The sequence below is a fragment of the Opisthorchis viverrini genome (assembly GCF_000715545.1).
Source record: "Opisthorchis viverrini unplaced genomic scaffold opera_v5_232, whole genome shotgun sequence".
NCBI classification, from domain to species: Eukaryota; Metazoa; Platyhelminthes; class Trematoda; order Opisthorchiida; family Opisthorchiidae; genus Opisthorchis; species Opisthorchis viverrini.
The window spans coordinates 687,700-700,108 of record NW_008751891.1 but is presented as its reverse complement, the minus strand read 5'-3'; the positions used below and the strand labels follow the sequence as shown (position 1 = coordinate 700,108).

Sequence of the window (12,409 nt, the reverse complement as noted above, 5' to 3'; positions counted from 1 at the left end):
CAGTCTACTATCCCGCGGACTTATTATTTCGACGGATCAAATCATCCAAACAAGTGGTGGATGAAAATAACTGAACCCTGGATGAAGTGTGTAATAGTAACAAAATAATGATATAAATCGTACAGCTGTAGCACCCTTTGGGTGCCTAACTGCCATGCCACCCGAAGGAAGCACGAAGGCTGGGATACTACCAGGTTGCCCAAGCCCAGACAGGGTAAGTCAAGAGGCGGAGGTCAGATTCGAACCACGGATTTTCCGGTCAATAAATTCGCGCTCTAACCACTGTGTAGGAACAGAGTGAGTGAGATTTTCGTTTCCTGGCCCGAAACCTGGATTATGTGCGCCCACATGCTTTCTGCCAATACCATTGCACAAAGACAAACGCTATTTGGTGGATTTCATGTAAAGAGAACGTGACCAGTGGTAATAACCCAATCCACGAAAACCCCTTGTGGCCAATATTTCTGCAAACACTTGCTAGTATTCCTTTACGAGCAGTCGTACTTATTATTTCGACGGATCAAATCATCCAAACAAGTGGTGGATGAAAATAACTGAACCCTGGATGAAGTGTGTAATAGTAACAAAATAATGATATAAATCGTACAGCTGTAGCACGAAGGCGCAGTCTCCAAGTTTCCGTTCTACTTATGTTCTTCTTGGACCCAAATTGCACGAAATTTGATTTATACAATCTGAATACCAATTTGTTTTTGACAGGAGAATAACCCAGCTCAACACCATAAATTGGTGACTCAGCTGGGTTACAGGTGAGTCCCCCGTCAAAACCAAATTGGTATTCGGATGAAAGAGATAGTTGACAAGTTCATTGCGAACTACTGGTCAGCAAGTTTGGGGCTTGAACTTCTCGCGTACTTTTCGACTGCTCCAATCCAGGTGAGACTGGTCCATGAGTGCCTCGATCTTACACGGCAGTGGGCGGAAGCTGATTCACTTGTTTATCGTAACGAGAAACGGAGTGCAGTCGCGACACTCACACCAACAAATATGTGTATGGAAAAAGCTTACAAGAAGAAGGGATGCAAACCATTGTGTGGATGCATCATGGGATGCGCATAAGAAATAGACTAGAAACAATGTCTAGAGAACAATAGAACGACTGACAAAAAGACTCAACAGATGAGCAGTCTGGGATACCAAGTGGGACCAGTTACAGACCAAAGTTACGAAAGACAATAGCGTCCGATTCCAAGGTTACCACCGTGGAAACCAAAATAGGTGAATGGGTTTCTATTAATGGAATGCCTCCATATCATGTGGGTGGATGTACCTTGATTCTCCCTTCCGGCGCCTAGCTGCCATGCCACCCAAATCGAGCACGAGGGCTGGGCTACTTCCAGGTCGCCCAAGCCTAGACAGGGGAAGTTGGGAGGCAGAGGTCGGGTTCGAACCACGGACCTTCCGACCAGTAAATTCGCGCTCTAACCACTTGATCCATCTAGCCCCTCATTATACCGGAGATGAAAGCGAGTACTCACCTAGTAACCGTTAGCATATTTACCGAAATCGGAACCACAGAGCATCTAGAGATTGCAAAAGAACTTCGAGATGACCTATTCAGCAGCAATATCCCTAACCAAAGCACCAGCTTGCTTTGTGCCTTGGCAGAATCCATATCAAATGGTCACGTGCTTATAACTCGAGTGACGACTCCTCAGAACCTGACATTTTTAGTATGAAAAGTACGACATAGCTCTAAGCTCATAGCTTGACAAGTGTCACGTTCGTGAGCGGACCGACAAGTGGCTACACAGAAACCAGATAATTTCACTGATCACCGGCTAGGACAAAACCCACAGTTACGATCCACAACGGGCCACCTAAAATAGATAAACGGACGCATGGATCTGATGTAAGCAGATTAACGCAGACGAGGAATATAGCGTAACTTTTGAAGTCTTCAGTTTAAATCTACAAATAGCCACTACACGCCTGCAATGGGTCCCCGCTACAGTCCTAATTGTTCAGTCACACACAAGGACCTATGATTGATCGGTAACTAATTGATAACCTCGCCTACTCTATAGCGAGACGCACCATGAGTATGCCACCATTCACCTTGGTTGACAGTTAGTGGCTGTTGGAGCTCGTTTCAAACGGCTAACATCAGAAAGTGTTGATAGCGATCACTTACCGGTAACGGTCCCAAGTCTTTCATTGAATGCCGCTCAGCATCCTGCTTCAACAAAGAGCCAACGTTACCTTGACTCGTAGAGCGATGCGTACGAGGATCATCCTGGGGATGACAACCACGGATGAAAGAAAGTCAGATTATTAAAAAGTACAATTATCTCTCCCCGAACAGCTCACATGAAGGAAGGAAAGTATAATTGGTCTCCGGTGAGAAATGGTTCTTCCGGCAAAGTATAAAACTGCGTAACAAATTTGTTATAATAATTTGTCATGAATGCACCAGTCACCTACCCATGTTGTGCGCTGTTCATTATGATTAATGAAAAACCGGCGTCCACCAGCGGTACGGGCGACTTGCCAGCCGGCTGGAAGCGCTTCTTCACCAGGTTCAACACCAATCCCCAGAACGATTCCTTGCTCTGAGGCACTGGAAGGTCGTTGGGGGGCGTTCGATCGTGGGGATGCGGTTCGTTGTTCCGTTTGATTGCCTGGTTCATCTTCGGGTTGGGCGGCAACACCTGAGCTGGCGGCGTCCGGACTGACGGCGGTAGTGTGCTCATCGTCCGGTTCGGGATCATCCCGCCTGGGGGTTAACGTGCTTGGTTGAGCTATGGATTGAGTGGGCAGCAACAAAATGTCAAGATCCTCCGCCCTCGGGTTAACAGGAGTTTAGTTATTTTCAAATCAGGGGGAGACTAAGAGTTCGTCGGCAGCAACAAAATGTCAAGATCCTCCGCCTTCAGGTTAACATGAGTTTAGTTATTTTCAAATCAGTTTGGCGCTAAGGGGAGACTAAGAGTTCGTTAACTGAATGTACTGCACACGATGGCCACCCCATGTTTCAGTTGGTAGAATATTCAATAGATTGCAGTATATTTTCTTGATATAACACCACGTTACTTATAAGTCTGCTGAAAGCTCCTGGACAGTCCACTACAGGTTTCATCCTTTTTGGGGGTTATCAATTAGGCGCAGTCACCGGGCCATCAACCTTACGTTCTACTTGGACTCCAAGTTGTATGCGAGAGCAGCTGCCATTGCTTGCAAACAAGGTTGGTGAGCCAAACTAACATACTACTAAAAAAATACAGTACTAAGAAACAGCGATGATGGAAGCTGAAGGTGCTCAGACTAGAATTCTTTTCCTTTAACGGACTACGAAGTGAACTAATAAATCACTCTGTCATTCAAGCTGAAAACCGCCCTGAAGATCTATCGAACTGAGGTAACCCGGGAAGTGAGAATATGGTTGTGCGTTTCGGAAAAGAGACGGCGAACCAGATTTTCGCCCTGAATACCCGAATACATCGTGCCTAAATGAACACCCTAGTAATGAAATGCTCATTGCCCGGAGTACAGGGATCCGCAAATTATCTCTCAGGAAAAGTTGATCCTATATCCTGATCCGTATTTCCTTAGACCAATACAACTACTTCTCTTTTTCGGATATATTTTGCTGTTCCATGACATGGCGCGTAACAAAAAGGCGCTCTACTAAGTTACTATGCTTCATTCTTCAGAAAAAGTAATGCAGATTGGAACGTGGAAAGAGAATCACAAGACGGAGTCGTTTCCTGATTAGAAAGGGCTAGAAGGATGGTCCTTGTGGAATTCCAGAAGGACCGAGTCTTTAGTTTTATGGGCTCAGAAAGAAAGCGTTCAGCTGTAACACCCTTTCGGTGCCTAGCTGCCATGCCACCCGAAGGAAGCACGAGGACTGGGATACTGCCAGGTTGCCCAAGCCTAGACAGGGGAAGTCGAGAGGCAGAGGTCGGATTCGAACCACAGACCTTCCGGTCAGTAAATTCGCGCTCTAACCACTTGGGCCACCTCGCCCTTTTTTGTGGGCTCAAAGGAGACGACATTGTCCACTCCACCCAAATTATATTCCTCACGCATGCACAATCTCTACGATATATGGGTAAGAGATACTGGTGTTTGTTGCTGTGAATGTCGCTAGTTCAGGTTGTGTGAGTGTACGGAGGCCAGCCGTCCCCAATAACCGAACATCACACCATTTGGACGGATGTCACGTGCAGGACGCGGACCAAACGAAGGCGTGCCCTGATTGGTCGGAATACCAGCCAATCTGGATCGAGCATCCTTGACTCGACTCTTCTCGCCCCCTCACGAAGATTCTGACAGGACTTGTGGAACACTTTGTGACTACCCTTTGTCTCCATAAAGGGCTGTGTAGAGCTACCATACCTCTTGATATACCATAGTGGGTGGAGCATGAAGCCAAGGGACCGATAGAGAGTTGCATTACCGCTCAGCAAGATACAACAATGAGTGAGTGCTGTTCAATATGAGAAGCCTGCATAAACACCACGAATCAGCAGTTTGTGGTACCCGACCCACAGAACGTTGTTATTTTAGAAGTAAGATGTGTTATGTAAAAACAACAAAGAGAAGCCTCAGGGACTGGATAGACAAGCGGTCACCGTGCGTGGCCACACTCTGACTTTCGTGGACATTGGAACCATGTGATATATTCCAACCGGTGCTCCAGGTTACTCCAGACTGAATTGTCAATCAACGGACTAATTAGTGTCGCGGAGAGGTACTTATGACGTCGGCTGTTGATACGAGGACAGGCAGCTGAATCCAATGAAAGACACCATGAATAACCATTTACGGATATTGGTTCCTCGAAAGAGGTGTTTTCCCATAGATGACGGTGTAGCGGCGATACTACTGATGGGGCATGCGAGTAGTATGTTTTCTCATAAATCCGCTTCGCGTCTCTTGAAAAGTGAGATCTGTTACGGAATTTGTGGAGTCGCTTTGTAGCACTTGCTTGCATCTGAGTAACAGTCAATGAATATCCAAGAAAGTTCAGGTAGGCGCGTTCAAGGAGAAGGTGGATATTCAGTGTTGTGAACAAGATGCATATGAGAGTTTTGCTTTTCTGCCCAATAGTCTGTAACTGTTCAGCCGGTGTTTTCTAATAAATAACTCTGCAGCGAAGGCCTTCTTCCTTTCAACGGTAGTATTATAATGGTGACACAGGACTCAGTAGAAATCTTAGGCGTTAAGTGTTGCAGATCGATGTTGTAGAGGAAGTATGTCACATGAGACCGAATATGCGAACGAAGGGACTTGTTTGAGGGCCAGGGGGCTGGTTTCTTCCAGGAATTAGTGGCAGGTAGAGACGAATAAAGGAGCATGACCTAACCAAAAAGATCCATCATGTTGAGGGCTACAATTTCCCCCAAGGAATGAGAGATAGCGGAAGCTAGCCGACTTGAGGTGGGTCTTGAAAATCAGGCTGAATGCGGAGGGATACAACCAACCAGACCGACAATTAAATGAATTCGCTTTGGAGGACTAGGCAGATAAAATTGCTCTGGCCATCCAACGGCAATATCCTTCAACATTCTCAGAAAGTCTCCTCTTGTTTTGTTGGTCACAACAGTATAAAAAGGATACTGATTCACTCTGGACTAAACAATAGAACAGTGCTAGGGATGTTGGTCGTAAGAAATACCTTTGTTTAGCATACCTACTGTTGTACTCATACGACGGTGTCTCCGACAAGCAACGAACAGTGCTAATCCAGTAGCCGGGAGAGGAAAGTATCTTTATCGTCGTCTTCGTCACCTGTGAACCGCGCAAGTATCATACAGTGGTTTAAAAAGGGATGAAAAGTAGGCTACGAATTGCTGGCAACAGTATAGAGTAACGTGGGGTGAAGACGCAGTGAGAACGATATTTTGACGATATTTTACATGTACTGGAAGGGAACAGCGGTAAATAGTTCGAATACATTAATGCCACTTGGCACACAAGTGGCTCATGTCTGCCGGCGTCTTCAATTACTGATGAGGCACATCAGGCAGCAGAGGCAAATGATTTCACCTGACGTTCCCTAAATCGTCCCTACCCTGTTCATCGTCGGGCACAGGGCTCTGTGAGCCAGACTGTCCTCTGGCGTTCAGAACACATGATCAAGCCTGCGTGTCATCAGCTTGTTTATCGTGGATGAGTCTGCTCCTCCGAAAAAACGTCTGCTAATGTCATAGATGTAGCAGGCTGATAAAAACTGCCACTATGGTCTTGCCCACTCGAAGGGAAAATTCGTCAGGCTAGTCTGATTAAAACCAGTATAACACGTGTGAAGTGCAACAGTTGGGTGAGCTGTCTAGGCTGACTAAATTGGCTTTCAGCTCTACTCTATTTGTCGGTGATAAAAAACCCCATCAGGAGAAGCATCTAGAGAATCCGAACAAATATCAAGCCAAAATGTAGTATTATTACTCACAGTTTTGCTCCCGCTGAAGATAAAGGAGGGGGAAAGAAAGAGTGCCGTAAATCAGTGAACAAGTTTGAGCACAAGGTGACTAGAGGGGGTTAGACTACAAGCTAAATGAAACGTATGAATGAATAGCAGTCGTAAGGTTCGAGGTAAAAAAATATATATAATCGTTCAGCTGTAACACCCTAGTTGCCATGCCATCCGAAGGAAGCACGAGGGCTGGGATACTGCTAGGCTGCCTAAGACTAGACAGGAAGTCAAGAGGTAGGGGTGGGTTCGAACCATGGACCTTTCGGTCAGTAAATTCGTGCGCTAATTACTGAGCTATATCGACCCGATTTGAGAATTCAACATCAGAAAGCCGGGGGATACTAGGGTGTCCAACCAGTTCTCAGGATAGATGTAAAGTGTGGTGAGATTTGACCATTTAGCCATATGCGTAAGGGGCCAGGGCATTCCCAGCTAGGTTATAGCGGACTGTTCGGTGTATCTTCAGTGTTTTTCGACATTACATTTAATTCGCTTGTTTCACGACAGACACTGTTGCGCAACTGACACTTGTGGTTTAGATCTTCTAGCATAACGAATCTTTCGAGGTGATTGTATCAACTCACCTTTCATTTTAAACAAGAAGGTATCGTATCTGGCCTCTAACTACATGTTCAAATGATAACCGAAGGAGGCTGACCAAGACGTAATTGAAAGCGTGATCATGATCCACCGGGACGATGTAAAGTGTTTTTTCACTTGCGTTGACGCAGTATTTCAACACTTTGACCTAGTGGATGTTGTTCTGCATTTATGCCAGTCACTTCACCAGGTCGTTACGCTGCTAATGCCAGAAGTTTAAGCTTTCTGAGCTAACTGTGACGACCGGTCAGGCTGCTAGGACTAAACCTGTTCGCACATGCCCCCATTGACCTGGCCTCGGGGGCTTGCTTGTTCAGTCATACTGCTTGTTTTACTATAAGAAGTCGAGCGAACGGAGCTCTCATAACCATCTCCCTATAATTCCAATCAACACTTCATCCCGTAAGTGAAGTCTATCTGTGCTGAAAAGCCGAGAAGCGCTTCTAACTGTTTCGTCCTTGCTTGGAAACATCTAATTATGATTTAATCACGCTGCTGGTCAGCCTTCAGCTGCTAGCTAGAAGGTTGCGGATAGGTTCTTGGGGTTCATTAGACACGCACTGGTGATGACTCCCAACAGTGTCTCTCGGCCTTTCATCACTGAATAATTTCACTTTCTGGAAGGATTCTCGATTAAAATTTCTAAGATCTCGCATTCTGTCTTTATAATTATTTCTCTGATTCTCGTTTTCTAGCACGTCAGTCCGAAACGACACGACGATACAGAAGACTGTATCACGCAGGTGACATTGCGAACAAACACATCCACGATGACGAGGTCTATTTGTCGGATGGAAGCTGTGTAGTTCGTTCGGGCTTTGGTCCTTTGGCTTCATTAAGCTACCTATCCGTGCACACGTACGTAGCTATCATGTAACCCATATAAAACAATAATTTCGTGCTCACCATCTTCACTCCTCTACCCCCTCCCGTTAACTGATGGAAGTAAGGTTCGCCAGTTGGGGTTTTATGCAAAAAGTCAAACAAGGCAACACGAGGAGAGATCGAGTAAGCTCACATTAAGTGCGACACCATATTATCAAACCAGGGAATTACACAAACGCTTACAACCACCGGATAAGACGATTGGTAAAATCGATTCTCAAACGTTTTGAGGTATGCGTACGACGATCTCGTCTTCTTTCAGTCATGTTCCAACTGGATGCGCACACATGCCGGCAACATCTCTTTGCATGGCAAGAACAACGCGACGAAAACAGAGGCAATTGAAGTAGTTACCAGAATAGTAGTATACTCTAACATAGACACTAAACTCATGGAAATGAAACCTGAAAAAGGGCGAAAATGGGAGGGAAATAGGCTAAACAATCAAAAACAGAATGATGAACTCACTGCCTCGGGACCGTCTGTTGGAGAATGGGACAAAGTGTCTTCCAGGCTAACTTGTCGTCGACGTAAGTACATGGTTTGAGCAGCACGAACTTCGTCCATCGCTTGGTTGGCTAGACTAGGACGGGTTTGTCTTGAACGCGCAGGTTCCGTAGAACCTCCACCGGCCATAGTGAAACTTCGTCGTATCGGGTGAGCTCTGCGTCTGGAGTCGCGCATATCAGAAACAACAAGAGCTGGAGATGCTGAGCCGCAAGGACCGGTGGAGTTGACCAACGGTGCCGAACTGGGTGAACCCGCTTCGACCATTTCGGTATCTTCAACCACAGCGTTTTCCTCTAAAAAAAGTACAGAGGGTTACAAATCACGTCAAGGCTTTTGGTATGAGAGCGGCAGTGGATATCGAAAGAGAACTCACAACCCCCGGGGAAGCGACGGAATCAGTGGTACGCCTCGGAATAGCTTGCAACGGAATAAGGTATGGTTAAGCTAGGGTCAGGTAATTGTGTGATGCTTTATACGCCTCGATTTCTTACAAACCCCCATCCGAAGTGTTTTAATCTCACTTGAAGAGAACACAGAGATTCGGACTTTCCCTGAAAACATGACAAGGGTGTGGCACCTGGATCGCAGCTGGTAAGTGATGCAGACCACGAAGTCAGCATAAAAAAAGTACAGAGGGTTACAAAATCACGTCAGGCTTTTGGTATGAGAGCGGCAGTGGATATCGAAAGAGAACTCACAACCCCCGGGGAAGCGACGGAATCAGTGGTGCGCCTCGGAATAGCTTGCAACGGAATAAGGTATGGTTAAGCTAGGGTCAGGTAATTGTGTGATGCTTTATACGCCTCGATTTCTTACAAACCCCCATCCGAAGTGTTTTAATCTCACTTGAAGAGAACACAGAGATTCGGACTTTCCCTGAAAACATGACAAGGGTGTGGCACCTGGATCGCAGCTGGTAAGTGATGCAGACCACGAAGTCAGCATGAATTAATGCGCGACGGTTTGTTTCCAAAAAGAGTTAATCAGGAACGGTGGAGCTTCTCGCAGTGAGTTTTCCGTTTGGACCATCAGTCAAGTGACTTTTCTTGAAGGGTTCGGAAAACACTATAGAACATGCCTTGTTTTGGCTGTTTTGGTGCCGCTGTTCAGTGATGCTGTACACAAGGAATGAAGAAAGTATTGGCCCAAAAAATACTGAGAAACACTGCCTTAGAGTGAGGACTTATTCCCGAACGATTCATTTTGAAGCTCCATGCAGTTATATCAGACACGAGACGAGTAGAAAGAAGACACGAAGCTACCGATCAGTTGATTGAGAACAGTATTCGAGTGACAGGGTGTCGACCAACCGAAAACGAACGCAGGTAATGAAAATGACGTGACCGACTATTGGTCATCAGCTATTCCATTTCACCAACTCCGCGTCAGTAATGAATCAAATCGTCTTTCAGTTACGGCATAGACTGGCTTCAGTTACAGGAGGAAACCTGAGTTGAAAATTCTCCTCGTGCTATCAACAACAAGTCGATCCTGCCGAAAAACCGAGCACAGATTTTAACCAATGGCCCTTTCGTCCGGGACTGTCTCCTACCTAAGGTGTGCCCCACACAACGAAGAGTCCAACCAACCAAGAATGGGAACAGTAACAGTTGAAATCGTCCAGACAATTGTAGCATTATATTCAACAAGGTCACCAAATGGAAAGTGTTGTCCAAGTTATATTCAACAAGGTCACCAAATGGAAAGTGGAATTTGTCCAAGTAGCTGCAGTTTAAGGGTACAAATGATGCGACTTTAAAAACTAAGGGTGAATCTCGATCATGTTAAAGGAAGCCCACCTGCACTGTGATGACTGTCTGCATCGCTGTAACTTCCCGCGTCTAGAGAAGAACGCGATGGAGTAGAATGGACACGAGCCGCCTAGAAAGGGGGTGTGAAAGGGGCGCATTAGGTAGGAACAAACCCACTCGTTCTAACACAGTTCCATCCTTCATAAAGAACCCAGGTGAGTCAATAATCCCTTTCAAGGGGGTTCCATCAAACTTGACACGATACGAGGCACCATACTCACAGACCAGAGAGGTTGGTTGACACCAAAGAATAAATATATATAGAGTTCCACCTTTTCAAACAAGTTATTATACACTACAAGTGACTATACAAGGCTGGACAACACATCTGACCCTTCAATCAAGTATTGCAGTTTCTGCGACGTTTGTCACAAGTGGCGAAATACACTCATTTGCGAACAGACTCTGTTTCGCGAAAGACACACCTAGAACCCAACTGGATCTCTCGTTTGTGATGTCTCCAGGCAACTGAATGTGCTGCACCAGGCCGCCTCATGTTTCAGTTGCTACGATATTCGAGATGTCGCGATACAATGCAATGCACTACTCATAAGGTTGCTGAAAATTGTTTGACAGCTCCCAACCGGTTTCACCCTTCTTGAGGCTCATCAAGTAAGTGCAGTCCCCAAGTTTCCGTCAACCCCATGTTCTAATTCAAACCAAACTGCTTGGTTCCAGGTGAGTCTCTCGCTAAACCGAATTTGTTTGCAAATGAGTGTAGTTCGTCAAGTTCGTGCAATTTGGTTTCAAGTAGAACATGAGGTTGACGGAAACTCGGGTACTGCGACTACCTGATGAGCCCCAAGAACGGCGAAATGGGTCGTGGGCTATCGAAGAATTTTCAGCAATCTTACGAGTAATGCATTACGAATAGACTTTGTGACAAGCAATTTATCCACGGTTTTCATCGAATTAGGACCTTTAAACTCCATACATATAAGCGCGTTCTACGAGGCAACAGGTTTCGGGCAACCAGTAGACAGCTGCTTAGATGTGACAGTCTATATGCATCCCCAAGGAAACGGGGAGAACGTGGGATTGCTGGGTTTCACCAGCCCACAGAATCCGGAAGCGGCAGTTCCAACCCTTCAATGGTAGCACAACATTAATCATGCGACAATGTCCCAGTTGAATTCGAGGAAGCTCGATTATGCGCCAGGAATCCGCCATGTTCTAATAGAAGTATCACCTTCAGTGGAAAATTGGTTATTCGGTGTGAGGCCCTCCTTCGAAGGCTTCAAGCGGATGCGTACATCGACTCGGACAGGAAACCCAAACGTAAGTGACATGTCGCGTTGAACTCAGGACTTTGTTATGAGAATTCGTCTGTTCACAAGTGAGACAAAACCGACTGGAAAAACAGTGAACGTTATAAGGAAGCTGTTCGCTGGACTTCACTAAAATTCATCCACACAAGTAGCTTCAACCGAATCAAACAGCCCATTATTTCAACAGGAAGGCAGCAAGCCGTTGTGTTCTTTATCCATCGACTAATCCGCGTTAAAAGGTGATCACAACAAAAAAACGTTCAGCTGTAGCAACCTTTCGGTGCCTAGCTGCCATGCCACCCAAAGGTTGCACAAGTGTTGGGATACTGCCAGGTAGCACAAGCCTAGACAGGGGAAATCAAGAGGCAGAGGTCGGGTTCGAACCACGGACCTTCTGGTCAGTAAATTCGCGCTCTAACCACTTGTACCATCACGACAAATTAACAGATTATTATGAACTTAGGCAACACGGTTGTACAATGACACATACAGACCGCCTGGTGTGACAAGGCCTCACAATTGCAATTAGACCCACGTTTGTGGGGTCCATATCTATGCCGGAAGCAGACAGCGACAATTACAAAAAATAGACCGTGATACAGCAAACCGACGGTTGTCCTAGTTAACAGAAACGGGAGGAAAAAACCCTAGTTATGCACCAAAAAATTAGAAAACCGAATTCTCTCGACAGGTCTAAGTTCCACACATGCACATAATCTTTGGGTCCCTGGCCGGAGTGTCGGACAAAGGTTCGCCCGTTTCACCGTAGGTCATGGAAGACAGCACAGCTGGTTGGGCGGCACACAAACAGCACAGGAATGCGGACCGTAGACAATAGCCAAAGAGATGGTTTGAGAACCGCTCTGGTGGTCTGCGGAGCACACACGGAGGAA

The 12,409-nt window shown here is 46.0% G+C and overlaps 1 protein-coding gene across 1 annotated transcript in view; it reads right to left on the bottom strand.

The window, feature by feature from the left end:
* The window catches only part of T265_08760 (hypothetical protein), a gene marked incomplete at both ends in the record, with an annotated part of 53,148 nt that overhangs the window by 28,742 nt on the left and 11,997 nt on the right, over positions 1 to 12,409 (bottom strand). Inside the window, 6 exons of the mRNA XM_009174649.1 lie at positions 2,156 to 2,257; positions 2,446 to 2,762; positions 3,713 to 4,085; positions 4,853 to 5,101; positions 8,396 to 8,730; positions 10,237 to 10,318. Of these exons, the coding sequence (XP_009172913.1) occupies positions 2,156 to 2,257; positions 2,446 to 2,762; positions 3,713 to 4,085; positions 4,853 to 5,101; positions 8,396 to 8,730; positions 10,237 to 10,318 (1,458 nt within the window). The remainder of the gene's footprint in view (positions 1 to 2,155; positions 2,258 to 2,445; positions 2,763 to 3,712; positions 4,086 to 4,852; positions 5,102 to 8,395; positions 8,731 to 10,236; positions 10,319 to 12,409) is intronic.